Consider the following 21,601-nt stretch of genomic DNA (forward strand, 5'->3'; position numbering starts at 1 on the left):
TAGGGGCCAAGCACCGAAGGTGCGGAGCCCCTCTTGAAACCGTTAGATTTATTATTATTATTATTCCGCCATAGAAGTCTATGGCAGCTCATAGAACCGTTTGCGGGAAAATGATGAAATTTCTGGTCTGGAGATACGAAAAATGGCTGTTTTTGCGTATAACTTCTGAACCGTTTGTCCAAAAATCATAAAAGTGGTCTCGTTAGATTCAGGGCGGCATGCCAATTTTACCATATCGGCCATTTTGACTGTCAGCCATTTTGAATTATGTGCTAAAATGCTGTATTTTATGAACGCATGAACGGGTTGTTACGAAACTCGGTATGGGTCATCAGCACGATGCCCTGAAGTAGCCTGAGAAGTTTTGAAACAGCGCCACCTAGTGGATAATTTTTTTAACGCTTTTAACTTTGGGTGGGGTTCACTTATTTTCGTGGGACTAACTTTTTTAGTCTCCTGAATCCTTGCCGAGTCCAACGATACCAGACTTGCCAGGTTTCAGCATATGGTTTGTAGGGATGGGCAACAGTGGTCGAGTAATCGAGTACTCGAACGTGACAGCGATCATCGATCATGAGAAAAAAAAATTGTCTCTTTTTTATTGGTTATTGCGTCGTTTTGCACGGTACCGGAGGTCTGCTTGGTTAGCGTTATACAGCACACCTCCAGACCACGGCGAAATAAAGCGAAACTGAGGCGTGCACTGCAGTGATGTCTGGAATCACTGTGATCATTGAATGTTTAGTGCAAGATGTGCAGCGCCAATCTGTCATAGCCTACATAGCATTATAATGAGAACACGATGGAAATAGAATGCTGTAAATGATCTGTGCTTAGTTCCCCGTGTATCAGCTGATCCACAGAGAAACTAGCGAGAACACTCAGACTAGCGCGTGAAGTTCATGTGCGCATTCGTGTCCTTTTCTGCTGATGCACGTTGTAAGATTACTTTTATGTTGTCTATATCTGATTAATCTAATATAAAACGCGTTTGGTTGAGCTTAATAAGCTAGAAAAGCGCTGCCGTTATACCGGCTGTTGTTCATTCTCTTCAGTTTCAACTCAAACGCATATTTCATGCTCGACATGATGGTTTAGAGACAGTCATATTCTTTTTAGATATAGGCTATTTATTTCTCAGAATCATTGATATTAGTAATGCCGCAGTGCTATACTGTTCTCGTATTTTTTAACAGTAGACCTAGTTTAAAGTTGTTTTTCGTTATGAGTTTGAAAACGCGCAGTGATGTCTGTAAACGCTTCGATCATGAATAATAAAATTAAGTGCATGATGTGCAGAGTCAATCTGTCAAAGCATTATAATGAGAACACGATTTTAATAAAATGTTGTTTCTGTGTGCTTTCGTTGTCCGTGTATCAGCGTTGTTAAGGGAAGCGCGCATTGAAAATGTTCCGTTTCAAACCATAGCCTGTCAAATCTAGCACGCTGAAGTTCACGTGCGCATTCACGTCCTTTTGTGTTGATTTATGTCGTAATAGGTTCATAATAATCTTCATATTAATATTGATATATGGTGCGTTTGGTTGAGTTTATTAACCAGCTAGCAAGCTCTGCAGGGTGGTGTTATTTCACAGTTTCAGCTCAAAGGCAATGCTCGATATTATTGACTTGGTTATTTGAGACGGTCATTTTCTAAAGATGTTTCTTTTTCAAAGACATTTATGCATCATAATCTAGCAGTTATTTTTTGTTTTATATGTTCATGTTTTCATAAACCTGTTTTCATGTCACGTTTGTATTTGTCAACAACCATTTTCATAACAGTTTTCATTATCTCAATGACCGACATGCCCCGCCCCCTGCACATGCCCCGCCCCCGAGTACTCGTTTTTGAGACCTATCGATGATCGAAATGAGAAATGGACAAAAATGCCCATCCCTAATGGTTTGTGCAGCGCGGTTATTTAGTGCTTAAAAAACGTTAGCTGATATCTTCGAAACCGCTAGTCCGATCGAGACGAAACCAGCGCCAGAAAATCGGAAACATAGGTCGATAGCTGTATGTGAGAGCCCAAATGTCAAAATATTGATAGTAAGGGGTAGTAAAATCCAATCAAAGTCAGGTGTCAGTAATTTTTTACATGTTTTTTCATATAAATGTCTACAACTCCAAAATGAAATGAGATATTTTCACCAAAATTGACACACTCATGTATGGGCTCACTCCGATGACACATGATAAAAAAAAATTGTAGGATTGTTTTTCTATCAAACGTTTTTACTTCAAATGTCTTCACTCATTTTTTCAGTTGGTCTGCTGCTATCTTCCTTGTTTGCTTCTGTTGCGCTTGGCCCCGTTAATGGCTGCTTGCAGCTAGATTTATTATTATTATTAGGCTATGTGCATATTTATTTAGAACAGTTAGTTAATTACCGTTCCCTGGTCGGGTAGTCACCGCGTAGGGAGAGAAGGGCGAAAGTTTTGGCTTTGAATTTCGTTTGTTGGAAATATGAACTGAATTTAGAAATGCTTTTGAAATTAAAAACTTTTCATTTAATAAACAAATTTTTTTTTTTTTAAATGAAGACTGTGTTTGAAGTGGAGTGCATGCAAAATAATCTGTTCCCTGAATAGCCTTTGTTATTATTGTGAGTGTACACAAATAAAAGTAGACAGTTTATAATTTATAATTATGTCTTGAACTTATCTGTAGGCTATGGTTAAAAATGACGGAACGGAGTATTATGAGTTGTTTCCGCTGTCATAAAGGAAAAATGCGTCGGCGCCTTCGTCGGACAGAGGTTTAAAGAAAACGTAGCCTATTTAGTTTCATAGTTAGGCTATGTTTAAATATTAGCCTATGATATTATTTTTTTTTATTTCATATGTTGATTATGAAAACTGAGCAGCATGAGTAAGATGTTTGGAGACATGGAGTGGGGTCAGACATGATTTTGACCACTTCATTGAGTTTGGTTTTTTAGAAAGTCTTTCTTTAAAGTCAATTTTGTTTTGTATACATTGTATTTTAATTGTTAAATGTTTCATCAACTAATTGCCTGTATATTTAATAAATAAGAAACAAACCAAGAACGTCGGGAATGGATTGACGTGCATAACGAACCCACTGGCCTGTTTCCGCTGCCTTTGAGTAAGGCTGAAACTATAGCGTCCTTCTGTTTTTAATACATTTCTTGAATATATGTCTTAATTACAGTAGGCCTATAGATAGGCCTAGTTATGATATTTGTGGCTGCACCGGGGTCTGTCATTACAAGGTTAAAGTTGCGCCACTGAGACTAATCATGAGTAGGGGTGCATCGATCCGATATTAGGATCGGATATCAGCCGCGATACTGACAAAATAGCTGGATCGGGGATCGGAAAAATGAACAGATCCACTAGCCGATCAAGGTGTTTTTTGTTTTGTTTTTCGTCGCAGCAGAACCTACGTCATTCGTCAGCTTCACGTGTGTCGCATGCTAGAAGCAACATGGAGCGAGCCAGAGAGTCGGCTGTGTGAAGGAGATATTTCACGCTTGCCACGCCAACTAGTTCATCGGCTGTTTGCAATGTCTGCAAAGTAACTTAAATGTTTCGAAAGGAGGTGGTATTACTGCAAAGTCAGGGTTTTTCCTGCATTGAACATTTTTTGGCGGCCGCCAAAACAAATTTTTGTCCCGCCAAAGCCTAATTTGATGAGTTATTGTGATTTATGAGTGATGTAGAATAGATGCTGCGCTTGTGACTGAGTGACAGAGAGAACGATCAGAGAGCTCCTCCCCTGCGCACACTCTCTGGGTCTTCAAAATAATCACTGTTAGCTGTTAGCTTTCTCATATTTCACATATTAATCCAAATCAAAAGGTCGGAAGACTGAAACCATGTTGAACGTGACACATTCGGACAATTTTGTCCTTGAATTACCGCTGGGTGTGAATTGTGCTCAAAAAATGTTGGCTCTTCTCTGACAAGCTGACATAAAGCATACTTTCAATAAACAGGAAACTAATGATATTCAGTTATGAAGTGTTTTCTGTGTGTTGACATCTTTCGCGATATTCTAACAGACGGGATTCGCACACAACGCGTCTGCTAATGTCCGATTCGCGACCTAATGACTCCTTTGAACCGAATCATTTTAACGACTGGTTAGAACAACTGATCTGTCCAACACTGAACTCACAAATCAGTTTATTAATTTACTCTGAACACATCTGAAATGAGAAAACAAGTGTGCTTACCCAATTTAGCAAGGGTGGATAGTAAGAATTATTTTTAATTATCAACAGTATTTCAGTTTATTTCTGTTGAAAATTTTAGGCCTATTTCTAAACTGCCTTTTATAAATAAGATATTAGAGAAAGTTGTCCATAATCAACTTGTTGATTTCTTGATTGGTAATAATATGATGGATATTTTTCAGTCAGGATTTAGGTCCAAACATAGTACAGAATCAGCGTTATTAAAGGTTACAAACGATATTTTGTTAAGCATTGATTCCGGGAAAAATGTGTCGCCTTAATGATGTTAGATTTAAGTGCAGCCTTTGATACTTTAGATCATGTGATATTAATAAAACGCCTCAGAGATTATGTAGGGATCAATGGTGTAGCCCTCGACTGGTTTTCCTCCTACCTGCATGACAGGACATGCGCCGTTAAAATTGAAAACTATGTTTCTGCTTCCGCGACCATCTATTGGGGTGTTCCCCAGGGATCAATTCTTGCTCCGACACTGTTTTCATTGTACATGTTACCCCATGGGTCAATTTTTAGGCAATACAATGTTAATTATCACTTTTATGCAGATGACCCACAAGTGTATTTTCCTTTGGAGTGTGATAGTCGTACCTCTTTTGCAAATTTTTATAAGTGCCTGACTGATGTAAAGGGATGGTTAGCACAAAACTTTTTGCAACTAAATGACGATAAGACTGAGTTTATAATGTTTGGGAACAAACAGCTTGGGAATGGGCTAGTTGGGAATTACGGGTTATTGCCAAACAATATTCATAGTCATGTGAAGAACCTAGGAGTCATTTTCGATTCTGAATTTAGCTTTGACCGCCAAGTTAAAAGTGTTGTGAAAACATCGTTTTTTCAGTTAAGGAAACTGTCGAAATTGAAATCCATCCTTTTAAATAAGGACTTAGAGGTTGTTCTACATGCCTTTGTCTCGTCACGGCTGGATTATTGTAATGCTCTTTATTTGGGCATGAATGAATTTCTCGTTGCTCGTCTGCAGTACGTTCAAAACGCTGCAGCGAGAATCTTAACAAAAAACAATAAATGGGATCCCATAACACCTGCATTAATATCACTTCACTGGTTACCGGTGAAATACAGAATACAGTACAAGGTATTAATGTTTGTCTATAAAGCATTACATGACCAGGCTCCCCAGTACATAAAGGACATGTTGATCCCTTACCAACGCTAACTGCGCTCCTCTCAGAGCATGCTGCTAACTGTTCCACGGTCTCGCTTGAGGCGAAGTGGAGATCGTGCTTTCTCTGTCGCTGCTCCTGCTCTGTGGAATGTGTTGCCCTTATATATTAAATCCTCACCAAGTATAGACATCTTTAAAACAGACTTGAAGACTCACCTTTTCTATCAAGCTTATGGCATTTGATTCGGTCTGAAAACTGTGAGAAATTGATTGTATGTTTTTCTTGGTGTTTTGTTGTGCTGTTATTTGATGTTGGTATGACTTTGCGTTTTATTGTTTTATATGTGTCTTTTACTGTTTTTACCAATTATGGACAGCACTTTGGTCCATTTTAATGGCTTTGAAAGTGCTATAAAAATAAATTGAGTTGAGTTGAGTTGACAATGTGTAGTAAAATAAATAGGCCTAGCCTACAATCATTTAGACTGTAGTGAGGTGAAACCAGAACAAAGTTGTTATTAGCTAGCGGATAATTTTTATTAAATTGCATATGGCAGAAAATTAGGCTATTTGTTCATTTTTAATGCTACTTTTTAATATTGATATGATTATATACCAAAACAATTATCTGTAGTGTAAAAAATGTTTGGTAACTGTCAGATTACTATTGTATGTTTGACCAATACACTGTTTTTTGTTTCCATTTCTACATTTTATTTATTTAAAGAAGTTTGATTACATTCTATTTTAGATTTGAATGCACAATTGTTTTTTAAATAAATAAGAATTCAACACTTTACATATATCTGTTATTTTGTCTTAGTTATGTTTAGTTAGTAAAGTCTGGTGCCTTTAGTCTCTTCAAGGAAGGTATAAGGTGGAAGATATACAGTTTATTATTAATTCAACAATAGTATCGGATCGGTATCGGGTATCGACAGATACACAAAGCCCAGGCATCGATATCGCGACTGAAAAAGTCGGATCGGTACACCCCTAATCATGAGCTGTCCATGGCCCCAAAAAGTTTGTGAAATTTTTATTTAGATGATGGCTATCTGTTATGAGCTGTAGGCTACATCAATAAATTACAACAATTTAGTGCTATGGGCACTGCCACTGATACAGGCAGTATCAGTGCCTATTTTACGCTGAGCTTGCTTCAGCTTTTCAAACATGGAAGTGTGACAAAGGCACATAGGCTAGCCTATAAATTCTCTAATGTGGATAAAGGCATATTTTGTACACATCACTATCCTTATTAGGAGAAACGAGAAAAATTTCGTTTTAATGACATATCTCGTTATTACAACATAATTGATTGAAAAAAAATATGAATGTGGCAGCAATGCGTCACTGTTAAGGGTGTAACGATACACCTATGCCACGGTTCAGGTCACATCACTGTTTTGAAGCCACGGTTCAGTTCTGTTTGCTGTGGGGCAGAAAATAACAAAGTGAAAATATAGTGGCATTTTGGGGTTAAGAAAACAACAGTTACCATGGCGAATACATAATACCAACATGAACTGTTAAAGAAAGATGAAAACTGCTCCTGATGAACAGAATGAACATCATACCTGCATGCAAATCCTTCCCAGCTCACACACGGTGTACCAGTTACGTGATTTATTGGTACTTTTCTTTTATTTCATGATTACGTTGCATGATCGTAGTTTCTCTTGAGATTTATATATGAAGTGATATACAGCGCGCGCCGCCACATTTGCGCGTGCAGTTGAAGTGTTTGCACTACGAGCACAGTATAACGGCTGACAGGACATGAAAGTTTGGTTTTCTAAGGTGAGAGAGACTTTATTTTCGTAGCTTGTTACGAAATAAACTGACATATAGCATATATAGCATTGCTATACTCTCCAAGGTATCATTTAGCCAACCTGGCTAAATGGGGAAACTGGCTCTCTTTGTCCTTCCACCACCATGCAACTTGAGTCACGTGACATGCACTTAGTGTATATTTAGTAAATAATATTATTATTATAATAATATTTAGTAAAAATTCAGCTTTTATTCGTTGGTAAAAGTGTACTAATTACTATTTAATCAAATATAAAGTAAGAAAAAAATTATTTTGTGGCATAAGGTGAAGTGAGAGCTGGGCTAGGGCAGCAGGGGGCAGGGCACGTTCGGTTCGACATGAGAGTATCGCGGTTCGAACCGTGGGTGGTGTATCATGTTTCTTTGGTTCGGTTTGAATATCGTTACACCCCCAGTCACCATTGTGTGTGTGTGTGTGTGTGTGTATGTACCGGTACCTTCATTACTAGCACAATTAAGTTGTCAATTGTAAGTTATAATATGTTTATTTTGTGTGTGTGTGTATATATACATTAATACATGCATACATACATACAGACACACCAAATAAACATATTATAACTTACAATTGACAACTTAATTGTGCTAGTAATGAAGGTATAACTCCATTGGGAATGTGTTTATCCAATAAAAATGCGCTAAAACGCCGGCATACAAAGAATTCACAACATTAATTTACAGTTTTGTTCTCATTATACTTTTTTGTAGCCTATAGTAGTCTTGTGCTGCACATTTAGCAGTTAACTGCATTTTCCAAAATAGTTCTAATTATATTTCAAGCTATTCAAATCATAATGGCGAGCAGTGCACTTCTGAAGTGTCTTAGCTGAAGTAAATAATTCATTATTTATCAGGCTTAAAGGGGTTAGTTTACCAAAAAATGTAAATTGTCATTCCAAACCCGTAAGACCTAATTTTATGAAGCAACGAGAATACTTCTTGTGTGCAAAAAAGAGGCATGCATTTGGTGCTAATGCAGGAGCCAGCCAATACTGACCCGCGTTCTTACGTAGAACCCGGAAGCAATGCATTGTATTTACAATGTGAACCGCATCGTTTTTGTTATTTTTAAACATATAGTTTATATTTTTATTTCAGTTTTAGTTTGGTGCATCAAGTTAATGAAACTAAATAACAGGTTAATTTCAACTAAATGAAAATGTAAATTTGTTTTATAAGTTATTGTATGTCAGTTAACATTTATTTATTTCAAGTAAAGAGTTTTTTTATGGTTTTAGTTTTTGTTAACTATAATAACCCTGATACTAGTAAAATCTATATATTTAATGTGTCAAATGTTCTTAGTCTTTCCTTCCTGTGACAGGGCATCCCAGACAGAAGCTACAATAGTTTACTTTAAATAAAATGGAAATTAAATTATATTACAGTTTGTGTAACCAAATAATAACCAGGGTGGAAATTGGGCACACCGCATGGCTTTTATTTAATAAACAAGCCCGAAATACACTGGGGGCCTGTACCATGATGGTAGTTTAACAAACTCAGGGTTACAGGATTAGTTTCGAGTTGACAAAACCAAACCAGTCTATTCAGGCTTTGTTGGTCCCATGATGCTGATCATCAGCTTTCTCTGTCAACTCAGGCTTTGATCCTGAGTTTAGGATTTTAGCTGTGACATCAGTAGTGAACTGCCAATCACATGATGTGGATCAGTGAAACTGACATCTACTACTCGCGAGAGAAGCAGCGAAATTGATTTCTCTCTTCTGCAGAATATTACATGATTGAAAATATTAAGAATTTAAACAAATTTACACAGGAAGAAGAAAAGAGCTGTCTATGAAAGTGGACAACTATAAGAAAAATCTTACTTAGTCAGTGCAAGTAAACATTATGAAGTTAGTTTAGTTGATATATAGAGAGAATTGAACATTTAAACTCACATGTAGTCATTTTTATAGCTTTATTTATTGATTTTAAAGCTTATTTGTATGACCTTTATATAGGCTATTTATATTAATTTTAACTATGTGCCTATTAATGATTGATTACAGAGGTGTCAAGTAACGAAGTACAAATACTTCGTTACCTTACTTAAGTAGAAATTTTGAGTATCTATACTTTACTGGAGTAATTATTTTTCAGCCTACTTTTTACTTCTACTCCTTACATTTTCAAGCAATTATCTGTACTTTCTACTCCTTACATTTTAAAAATAGCCTCGTTACTTCTATTCCATTTCGGCATGTTTTCATTCCGGCTTGTCATTAAAAAAAAAAAACTATCCAGATAAATCGCGCCATCCGGACAGAGTGAATTTGATTGTGGTTGGATGAGAAGGATAAACATAAACCATTCCGACACCCTATTGGGTTGTAGGCGATCAATCACGCCTGCACCTGCACAAATCACACACCATGCTGCCAGATAGGGCGGGTTCTCGCCGACGAGCACACTTTCAGCCAATCAGCAGGCAGACGTGCTTAGCCTCATTCATGACTTTAGCCGGGTTTTTAGCGCGATGACTCGTAGCTGTATATTCCAGTGATCGCTATGCCAGTGGCATAAATACACAGTAAGTTGTATCTACAGTAAAGAGTGGGAGAGTGACTCAACTCTCAAACGTGAATTACACCTGTGACTCGAAGACTCTTTAAATATAACCGTGACTCCTGTCCATCATCATATACACACTTAGGACATCTGCAACTAGCAACCCCGACAGATGCTGAAAGAGGTTTCAAATCAACGATTAATCTGTTTTGACTGTGCTAAGTGCATGTGCCATGTACTTCACGAAAGACATACTGTAGTTTTGTCAAAGCAAAGTGCAACACAAAGGTAAGCGCATTGTTGTTATTTATTTGTTGACGGATTATTGTACAGTATAAATGAATTACGCATTTTGACATTGGTGTGTGCATTAACGTGTGAAATGCCTGTTAATTACATAGCTTTTTCCAATCTCTATATTGGGCACTTTTTGCACGTAAATTGGCTTCTTACTGTTGACATTGAAAATCTTGTGTTTTTCTAAGGGATTGCTGTTTTGACAGTTTCTACCTGACATATAGTCATATTTGAACCGTTTTACTGGGATTTTTTTTTTTTAATTATCAATGTTATGCTTTAAGGAGATAAAATGGTAACTTACTTATCAACATTGATTGGTATGTCAATAAAATAATATCAAATTATTTTGGCAGTTAAAGTTTTGGCGGTTTTTTCTTGGAGTGACTAGTTGCCTATAAGTATTGTAATGCTGCGTTCACACCAAACGCGAATTGAGCGTCTGGCGCGAGTGATTTCAATGTTAAGTCAATGGAAAGGCGCGTTGACGCGCGTCTGGAGGTCCCGCGGCGCGGAAGGCGCGTTACGCGCGGCGCGAAGGACGCGAATCCGCTTCATTCGCGCGTCCAGTTCGCGCGAATGGCGCGAATTGGACGCGAATTGAGCGTCTTGCGCGATACGCGCGTTACACGCGAATGGTGCTTTTGTGCATTCACGCGTTTGAAGCGAATTCGCGTCTGACGCCCGAGTTGAAAAATTTGAACTTTGGCGTCAATTCGCGCCGCGTTAACCAATCAGGAGCCTGCTCGCTGCTGTCACGTGGTAAAGTGACGTGTATGAGAAACCCTGCATAAATTAAAAACAGTACTATTGTGTCACAAAATGTAGTTTTAAAGGGGTGGTAAAACACATTCTTTTGAAGGCTTGATTGTGTTTGTGGGGTGCACTGTAACATGTGTTCATGCTTCGTTTTAAAAAAAATTGCCTTATTTTTCATATATTTGACCTTTATTCTACACTGCTCTGTCCCTCCTTGTAAAACGGTCTGATGCTTTCCGGGTTCTATGAAGCCAGTCCCTCAAAAATACGCGATGGGCTCAGATTGGTTAGCTGGCCCAGTGTGTTGTGATTCGCTAACCGCAGTGCACGTCGGAAACGTCACGCCCCTTACCGCCCGAATCAGACCCAGAACATTTGAGTGAAGATGATCGAGCAGAACCTGTTCAGTCCTCGAGAGTAAAGACTGCGGATCTATAATGATCGCTACTGAATGGCACTTTAACTTTTGTCTTTTTAGAACGATTATAGCCAAATATCTGTCGCAAGAACTAACCCAAAACAAACACTAAGCACTGGCTTTAACTAGTAAGTTAGCCGAAATCACACACAGAACCATGTTTAGCATGCCTGTAGATAAACAATACATAAAAGCTCTAATCAAAGAATCATTTACACTAATGCCAGGTTCGCTGTTGAGATTTTAACGTTAGTGTTTGTAACGATAGGTGTTCGTCGGATAACGTTAAGTATGAATGAGCATTTAACAGACTGGTTTGCAGAACAGCGTTGTCATCTGTTTACTTCCTTGCTACAACCTATTACAGGAAAACACATCGATGAAAAATAAATCAGACTTACAGGTTGTGGCCCGTAAACAGCTTCTGTTTGTAAATCCAGCTTTCAGGACAAGCCGTTGTGCATATCCTGTATTGAACTCGCGAAGTTTGTGGAAGATTGTGTTGTCCTCCGTGAAATGTGCAGCGCGCGCATCGTGCATCCAAACACCGGCAGTGTTTTTTTCACGCAGCTGACGTTGTGCAAATCTGGTATTGAAATCGCGAAGACGGTGGATGCAGGGAGCCCTGCGCGCGCCTGATTCCCCGCTGACTCAAACACACGTGCATATAACATGCTGTATGTTAAACGCTCTGCAACGCACCCCCGTCCCTATGAAGGCTGAACAGAGCAAGTACCCCAGACCTGCAATCCGGATGAATATAACAGCGTTTCCTTGGCATCGCGGCAACAACACTCCAGCCTACTAATGCTTCCCCGCGGCGATACAAAATTGCCTCGCCCCCCTTATTTCATATTCCCCGGAGGAGGGGTTTATGTAAATATTGGGCCTGGTGATGTCAGCAAAACCTGGGTGAATGTGTAGTAGTCCCTAGCGGCCGTTTGCTGTAGTCCTTAGAAACTGATTTCTTTAAAAGCAAATATCTCCCTTTGCTTTAAACTTTGAACGTTGTAACTTTGCAGATGTTGTTTATGCTCAAGCAGCAACATTACACGTTAGCTAAAGTTAGAATAGTGAAATCGTGGTTTACCACCCCTTTAAGACGTTTTCAGGTGGGAATGTAGTTGTTTAAAGCTCAAATCTGTGGTTTATTTATAAAGAGAGCGCCTATTTTAAAAAAATAATCTTGTGTTTTTGGAGTTGTGAGATCCAGGCGATCACCGGGCAATCACTGCTCATAACCCCGGCGAAGGCAGCCTTTCCTCGGCCAGTCCTTCTGGCGTCTGCCGCTGGCTCTGATGTCCTGTAGTGGTTTGTTTTGTGTAGATCTAACGGCCGAGCTTTGCTCTCATGAATCTATAATTTGTTGTCTGCCAAATCGTTTTGACTGAGGGCAAAGAGAAGTTTAATAACTTTATATTTTAAGGATATTTAAATATACATGTACTGAAGATGATGTAGGAGTTGCCTGGACCACATTTGTGTGGCTATTAATGCTTAATATATATGTTTAATGAAAATGAAAAGAGGCAGAGTGGTGTTTTATGACATATTTCTCCTGGAGTGCCTTGAACGCGCGTCAATTTCGCTTCAAACGCTCGATTTCTACGCGCGTCCAATTCTCTGCTGACGCGCGAATGCATTCAAAATGTACGCGCGTGAAACTAGACGCGGTAGACGCGATTTTGACGCTCAATTCGCGTTTGGTGTGAACGCAGCATAAGAGGTGCAAAATTCAATAATCAATATCAAAATATCAAAATCAATAACCAGGCATGTTATCAATAACCATTTTCTTTTAAAAATATAAATGTACATTTGGTGAGGTTTTTGGGCTGGAAATTGTTGACCCAATCTGGCCACACTGATCACACATTCAAAAAATGGTTATTGATGACATGCCTCTGAATCTTTACAATATTTATAGGCAACTAGTCATCAAATCTTCCACTCCATGAAACACATTAATGCTCAGTAGTACACAATATGGTTCTTTAATGTATTTGCATTGTCCTAAAATGCGTTCATTTCAATGGGAATATATGCGGCTGAAACGCGTAGCCAAGTGCATCTAAAAATGTTCAACATTAACTTTTTAACATAACATTATAGTCATTATGGCCTTCAGAAAAATTTTTTTTTGAGGAGGTGGGGTATGCACTGTGGCGTGGCCTAATCTTTTGTCCTTAAAGGGATACTTCACCCAAAAATGAAAATTCTGTCATCATTTACTCACCCTCAAGTTGTTCCAAACCTGTATGAGTTTTTGTTCTGAAGATATTTTGAAGAATTTTTGTAACCAAGCAGATAGAGCAACCATTGACTGCCATAGTAGGGGGAAAATGCTATGGCAGTCAATGGTTGCATATAATCTGCTTGGTTACAAAAATTCTTCAATCTTCAGAACAAAGAAACTCATACAGGTTTGGAACAATTTGAGTAAATTATGACAGAATTTTCATTTTTGGGTGAGCTACCCCTTTAATGGCATTTTTTCCCCTTACATTACTTTTACTTTTATACTTTAAGTAGTTTTGAAACCAGTTACTTTTACACTTTTACTTGAGTAAAAAGCTTGAGTTGATACTTCAACTTCTACAGAAGTCTTTTTAAACCCCAGTATCTATACTTCTACCTGAGTAATGAATGCGAATACTTTTGACACCTCTGATTGATTAACTAAAATAATACGTGTAATTGATTACGGGTATAATAATTACTTAAATGATATCGAAGTCATTCAAAATTATTATTATAATAAATAAGCATTGTTAAAAGCCAGACACTTTAGTCTTTAAAAACCATTTGCTATGTAGTGACCTTTAATTTGGAGTAGAAACAGGGGGAGTGACTTCATTGCATCAGAGGTGTGTCACTTTGCTCACAGCTGATTGGTCTAATTTCAGTTTGAGATCTCTTATCCAGAACATAACCTGCCCTGGAGCAGGTTAGCCGTGGAGCGTAAGTTACTATGGAGATGAACACTGCTAAAAGCCAAACCACTTTAATTGTACCTAAAACCCAGGATTGGCACAAACTAAGCTTAAACATATCTGGCTAGCCAGCTAAACCGGCTTCATGGTATAGGCCCTGGGACTCTTATTTTGAAATGTCTATGCTTTATTGCAGGATGCTCATTTAAATTCAGATGAGGGCAATAAAATATGCACTCTTTCAACTGTATACAACATATTACAATATAAACACAGTAAAGTGAACATTGTCATAATTGATCAGCATTAGTTCATTAGCATTCGCTTGGCATAAATATGTGCTATTCATTGATTGTGAACTGATCTCAAGTAGTATGAAGCGCGAGCCTTTAGAACACACAATAGCACCACGTTCAGGATTTTAAATGTGAAGCGCTCCGATGTAATAAAATCATAGCCTTTTAAAGTTTAATAAAATCACATTAGGCAATATCACAATTTGTTTTTCCAACCCCAAAATATAAAATGCCTTAAAACGATCATTAAGACACTTATGCAATTTAAGGTATTGAAGTCTTTTTATGATCTTACATTTAAGAAAACTGATCCACAGTGATTTTTTTATTCGCACACATGCTCCAAAATACATTGTACAGTTCGCACACATCTATTTTTAGTCGCAAATGTGAGTGAAATGGACACACTGTCGAGCACTGACTAAAGGCTGATTTATACTTCTGCGTCGGACCTGCGGCGTAGCCTCTACGCCTTGGGCTACGCATCAATTTTCATTTATACTTCTGTGTCCATGTCCACGGCGATGTGCAGTTACACATGCAGAGGGAACCGCCCTCAGGAGTTCTAGCAGACCAATCACAGTGCTTGCGGTCTGTGTAGAATTGACGCATTGTTACATTTTTGGAGAGTTGCACTTCAGGGTGACGCAGAAGTATAAATTGGGCTTAACCCTTTAATAAATCAGCCAAATTTTCTTATCAGGCCGGTAACGATAGCCTTAAAACCCGACATAGTGGCCGATATATCATATTGTGCATCCCTAGTCCCTAATCATTTCATAGCTGCCTAGTCATTGCCATTTTTTTTACTTTGAAGTAAACAAAATTTAACAGGCTATTACTTTTGTTTTGGTTATGTTTATGTATTTTACCAGTATTATTGCCATATTAAGGTAAAAATGTTTGCCATATTAAAGTAAAAATAGAGCAAAATAGTAATGAGCAGTGTCCAAGCCTGCTGCTTCTTTTTTTCTCTCTCTCTCTCCTTCTGCACACGACCACCTTCCTTTCTGTTTCTCCCTGTAAAGAACGGCTTGCTACGATGTGCAGAGTTTGTAAGTGAACTTGAGTTTGCCGTTAGCTTAACGACTCTGCTGTGCTAACGGATTGTGATTTCTAGCATTATCATCATGCTAACAAAGCTTTGTTAATTCTATCTGCTTAAACAAGCTTGGCTTGAGTTTCACCCTCTAACTCTGTTCAGTGTGTGCAGGCTGCCGTAACACAGCTGATGATATAATTAGCCTACATGAAGATTATTTGTGAAACTTCAGCATGTTCTTTGCTCTTTAGGTTCAGTATTTAGACAAATTATCTGCATTGTCCATTATCATGGTAAAAAATTATTGTAGCTCGCTGATTCTTAAGATAAAGGACAAAACATGTCATATACACAAAAGCCATCTTTGTTAAAATTAAGAAATTAATCTAAATAAAAGTACTTAGTTTCATCTGATGGAAATCTGTATACTTGGGGCATTCATTGCTTACATTTTTAATTAATTTCTTTAGTATTATTTTAAATGCATGCTCTATACTTGGAAGATAGATGCAATTTAACCTGCCTTCAGCATGAGGTCACAATATAAAACTGCCAAAGTGTTTAAAAATGCAACAAATTCAAAAACATATATTTAAATTGAAGTAAGGTAAGATATCAAACAATACAAAAAGTAAATCTTGAATTATATTTTGTATTCATAATTACCTATGTTGGCAAGTTTTTATATTTTAAACAAACAATGTTGAAGTCTCTGCGATCACCGCTTTAACCCCCTTGCTGTTTTTCTCAAAAGAGAATCAAAATATTAATTTTGGTCATACAGGTAAATGTTATACATCATTCGAAACATCATTCTACTGTGTTAAGTGTCTACTTTTATTTGTGTACACGCACAACAAAAACAAAATGTTTTGCTTTTTGCAAAATAAAGAAAACAAACAGGATGCGTGTTCTGTCATCTCTATCTCAGTGAATTCCATTCTGAAACTGTGTCTTTAAATGAACTCTAACTTAAGCCGGGGGCACACCTAACGACTGTTAGGCCGATTATGAATGGAATTTGGTTGTTACGACTGATCATGCTCAAACGCGCCGAATCAGGGACAGCTGCGTTCAGTCCGTGTTTACAATCGTGTGAAAAATCATGCAGTGTGCTGTATCTAAATATTCTAGTCTTAGAATTTAAGAACCAGCTATTGCAGTCGTCCTCACAAAGATTGTATTAAACATGTTTAATATTTGCGACTGGCGCAGGCGATTATGCTGAGGAGATGCGTTCCCTGTCAAACAACATTCTTGTAATTTTATCAAACACAATCTTTTCTTTTGTATTAATTCATAAGTTAACATTGCAAGTTAACTGTTTTAGGCTATTCGTTTTGTGCTGCAGATGAAAACTACTAACTAATATAGAAACAAGCTTAACTAATCAGTAAGTAATATCAAATTTAGGACTAAGATAGTTCCTTATTAGGTAATCAGTACTTACTGAATGGGATTCCTTGCAGTATTGCTTCCCTGTAGCTCAAACAGTAGAGCGTGGCGCTAACAACGCCAAGGTCATGGGTTCAATTCCCAGGGAAAGCAAGAACTGACAAAATGTAAAATGTGTGCCTTGAATGCAATGTAAGTCGCTTTGGATAAAAGCGTCTGCCAAATTACATAAATGTAAATGTATTGATTCGGAGAGGAGGGGGACCTTTGAGTAAAAAAGGTTGGGAACCACTGGTCTACATTATTGCTTGATTTATATGTTTAAAAAAATAGCACTAGAAATGTTGTTATTAATGAATCAGAAAATGCATAATGAAATGTCTGCTCAGACAGTAATAGCAAAAAGAAAACAAAGAAAAACAGGGCTTTATGATTTTGTTTAAGTTTCATTAAAAAAACACCAGTGTTGTTGGCAGGGTTTTTCCTTTTTTTTCTGCACAAATTGTGGCAGCTGTCTTTTTACATTCATGTTTGTTTCAGTACAAGATATTCGCACAGTTGAGTTCAGCAGAATGTCACGTTGTGACTCGCTTATCGTTACATGTGTTGTGTAGTGGACTGACTCAGTCATAAACGTTTGTGCTCTTCTCTGACTCTCAAAGATTAAAATCTGGTCCAGTCGAAGGGAACAGTCTTTAACCCTTGTGCATCAATTAAATAAAGTTACACATAGGTCCATAGAGGACAAAAATGTCCATGTCAAAAAACTGTTATAACAAAATGAATATTGGGTGCAGACTTAAGTTTGGTCTCATTTTAAAGAAGACCCATTGCAGATTATTGTTGAAGTCACAAAAGTTTCAAAGTCAAAAAAAAGTTAGAGGTTGAAGAAAATGATTTATGAATATTTCATATAAAACATATATTTAATGAAACATGTTAAACTCTAAAACTGCTAGAAAATCAAAGCCATAAATCTAAATAAGCTGTGTTCAAAATTTGAGGTTGATATCTCAAAAAATTAGCTCTCAGTAAGATTTTGTTTGGGCGCAGTGCCAACTTTTCCCCATTAGATGCCAGCAAAACTCCACTGGTGCACACAGCAGTTGGATTTGTGATTTGCAGTTGAGCTTTTCTCTCTCAATATTACAAGCATACACATCCACACACAATTTATTATTACACACTTAATAAACACATCCATAATAAACACACCCACACAGTTATAGCTGCATAATTTATCCAAAAACAGGAATAAAGTGAGTATTTAATTGATAGCCCAAACCTGAAAAAATGGCACTAATTTTAAATTTTGAAGCCTTGCCAACAGAATGAAAGCCTATTAACAAAGATTGCATCATTTTATAGTTAAGGTTAAACATTGCAGTTTTAATGGGTTTCAATGGGGACATTTGTCCAAAAGGTAATGAGAGGAAGTATTTTGTGTACCTAGTGCAAAAATGTTTTTTTTTTTAAGGAAATGGGGGTGAAATAGTAAAATTCCAATAAAAATACACAACTGTGCCAAAATGTATGTAGTTAGCATTAACACAGGCAAAATGATCAAAAGACAAAACCGAAAAAGACAAAAATGTCCATGAGGATGCACAAGGGTTAAGTGTGTTCAGTTCAGTCTTAGAATGTTTCAGTTAGTCGTTAAGTGTGTCCCCTGGTTTAGCGAATACTTGACACACAGACATGAGAGATATGTCTTTAGAAAACCTAGAAGTGTCTACTGTCTGAGGTGTTTTCTGGGGCCTGGAGTTGTTTTGACATGCCCTGACATTTGTGCTTATTTTTAAGTTTGGTTATACTGTGTTCAGTACAAACTCTGCTATAATAATATGCAAGCAAGATGGATGTACATGTTTGCATTTGGTTTATAAAATGGAGATTATGCACGGGTAGTAACTTTTCTGTCTTTTTCCTCACCGAGAAAAACAGGATCTTGTGAACAATATTTGAGAGAAATAGGCCTTTTGTGTACATGGAAAAAATCTTATCTTTGAGTTCAGCTCATGAAAAATGGGGGCAAAAACAAAAGTGAATTTTGTTCAGTGTATATTCAAGGCTAATTCCTCGCAGCAAGTATTCTTTCAAACTCAAAGAAAAGCAGATGAATCTGAAGCTTGATGCTTTAGTTTATCGAGACAGGTTCGCATGGATAGGCTGATCAGTGCGTGGGAGTGGTCACATTAAAAATTAGCTCAGACCCTTAAGATTGTGCCTCTTGTTGGTTTCATACGGGTTAAATAGAGAGTGAATATTTGTTTTCAATATAAATTACTTTAGAAATTAGCTTTCTAAAGACATCGCTCATGTCTGTGTGGCAACTATTTGCTGAGTTTCGGTTCAATTTTCTTTAAAACAAAGCGCACCGTTTGTTTTCTTTATTTTACAAAAGCACAAGTCGTGTCATTATTGTGAGTGTACACAAATAAAAGTAGACCCTTTACAGTTTCAAGTCCACTCTTCAGACATATAAACCTGATGGAGTTGACGAGCTCATAAAATCTTTTTATTTAATTAATTATATATATATGTGTGTGTGTGTCTGTGTGTATGTATATGTGTATATATATATATGTATGTGTATGTATATATGTATATATGTGTGTGTGTGTGTGTGTGTGTGTGTGTGTGTGTGTGTGTGTGTGTGTGTGTGTGTGTGTGTGTGTGTGTGTGTGTGTGTGTGTGTGTGTGTGTGTGTGTGTGTGTGTGTGTGTGTGTGTGTGTGTGTGTGTGTGTGTGTGTGTGTGTGTGTGTGTGTGTGTGTGTGTGTGTGTGTGTGTGTGTGTGTGTGTATATATATATATATATTTACAGTGAGGAAAATAAGTATTGGAACACCCTGCTCTTTTGCAAGTTCTCCCACTTAGAAATCATGGAGGGGTCTGAAATTGTCATCGTAGGTGCATGTCCACTGTGAGAGACATAATCAAAAAATAAAAAACAGAAATCACAATGTATGATTTTTAACTATTTTTTTGTATGATACAGCTGCAAATAAGGCCACGCCAGAACCTTGATATGCTTCTTGTGTGTGTGTGTTCAGAAAAACACCCCCAAGGCATGATGCTACCACCCCCATGGTAGCATCATGCTTTGGGGGTGTTTTTCTGCACATGGGACAGGGCGACTGCACTGTATTAAGGAGAGGATGACCGGGGCCATTTATTGCGAGATTTTGGGGAACAACCTCCTTTCCTCAGTTAGAGCATTGAAGATGGGTCGAGGCTGGGTCTTCCAACATGACAATGACCCGAAGCACACAGCCAGGATAACCAAGGAGTGGCTCTGTAAGAAGCATATCAAGGTTCTGGCGTGGCCTAGCCAGTCTCCAGACCTAAACCCAACAGATAATCTTTGGAGGGAGCTCAAACTCCGTGTTTCTCAGCGACAGGCCAGAAACCTGACTGATCTAGAGAAGATCTGTGTGGAGGAGTGGGCCAAAATCCCTCCTGCAGTCTGTGCAAACCTGGTGAAAAACTACAGGAAACGTTTGACCTCTGTAATTGCAAACAAAGGCTACTGTACCAAATATTAACATTGATTTTCTCAGGTGTTCAAATACTTATTTGCAGCTGTATCATACAAATAATGTGTGTGTGTATACATATATATATATATATATATATATATATATATATATATATATATATATATATATATATATATATATATATATATATATATATATATATATATATATATATATATATATATATATATATATATATATATATATATATATATATATATATACACATATATATATATATATATATATATATACACATATATATATATATATACACATATATATATATATACACATATATATATATATGTGTATATATATATATATATATATATATGTATGTATATATATATGTGTGTATATATATATATGTGTGTATATATATATATGTGTGTATATATATATATGTGTGTATATATATATATATGTGTGTATATATATATATATGTGTGTATATATATATGTGTGTATACACAATCACATATATATATATATATTGCATACAGGGAATTGTTCTCATGTATTTCAGGATTTTATTTACATGTGTTTATTTATTTGGCCTGATTTACATGCCTTGTATACATAACATCTGCAGACATGCGAACACACACACACAGCTGTTTGTATGGGTGTCTTTGTGCAGACATTCATTGATATCCAATCCCTAGTCCATTACCTTAACCATAACAACTAAGTGCCTAACCCTTACCCCAACCTAAAAGCACAGCCCTTTAAAGTCACCATAAAATTCTAAATTGATGATTCTTTTTTTCTATGGATTATTGCAGTATTTATTATAAATTATTAATTTGTGCTCATTTTTTTACAACCTGTCACTCACATGAGATCACAGCAATAGCAGACCCTGATTTAATGAATTTCTAAATAGAGAGCGAACATGTCTGATGCCAGTTTAGTCACTGCCACTGCTTAGGTCATGCAGAAGACTTTACACTGTGTTTGGATTGATCAAATTAAAAAAGAATGCTTTTTAGTGCATCTGACTGTGTTGTCTGATGTACACAAATTAAGTTATGAAGAGAATAAATGTTTAAAAAAAATTCATACATGGTCTGTTATCTGAGACCTTTGTCTACAGAAATCTCAATTTCTAATAATGTAGTATTAAAAAATAAAAACTAACTTCTAAAAAAAATAATAACTAACTTCTGCTTTGTCCCCAATCTCAAGAATCAGTGACTTGATTGTTATA

The 21,601-nt window shown here is 37.0% G+C and overlaps 1 protein-coding gene across 2 annotated transcripts in view; it reads left to right on the forward strand.

The window, feature by feature from the left end:
- The window catches only part of LOC307141302 (SEC14-like protein 1), a 202,685-nt gene that overhangs the window by 158,747 nt on the left and 22,337 nt on the right, over positions 1–21,601 (forward strand). Inside the window, exon 16 of one of the 2 annotated variants that reach the window (XM_079841374.1) lies at positions 15,439–15,465. The exons of the other annotated variant lie outside the window; for it this stretch is intronic. Coding sequence (XP_079697500.1) covers positions 15,439–15,465 — 27 coding nt within the window. The remainder of the gene's footprint in view (positions 1–15,438; positions 15,466–21,601) is intronic. 2 annotated transcript variants of the gene reach the window in all.

The sequence above is a fragment of the Gobio gobio genome (genome assembly GCF_949357685.1).
Source record: "Gobio gobio genome assembly, chromosome: 17".
NCBI lineage: Eukaryota > Metazoa > Chordata > Actinopteri > Cypriniformes > Gobionidae > Gobio > Gobio gobio.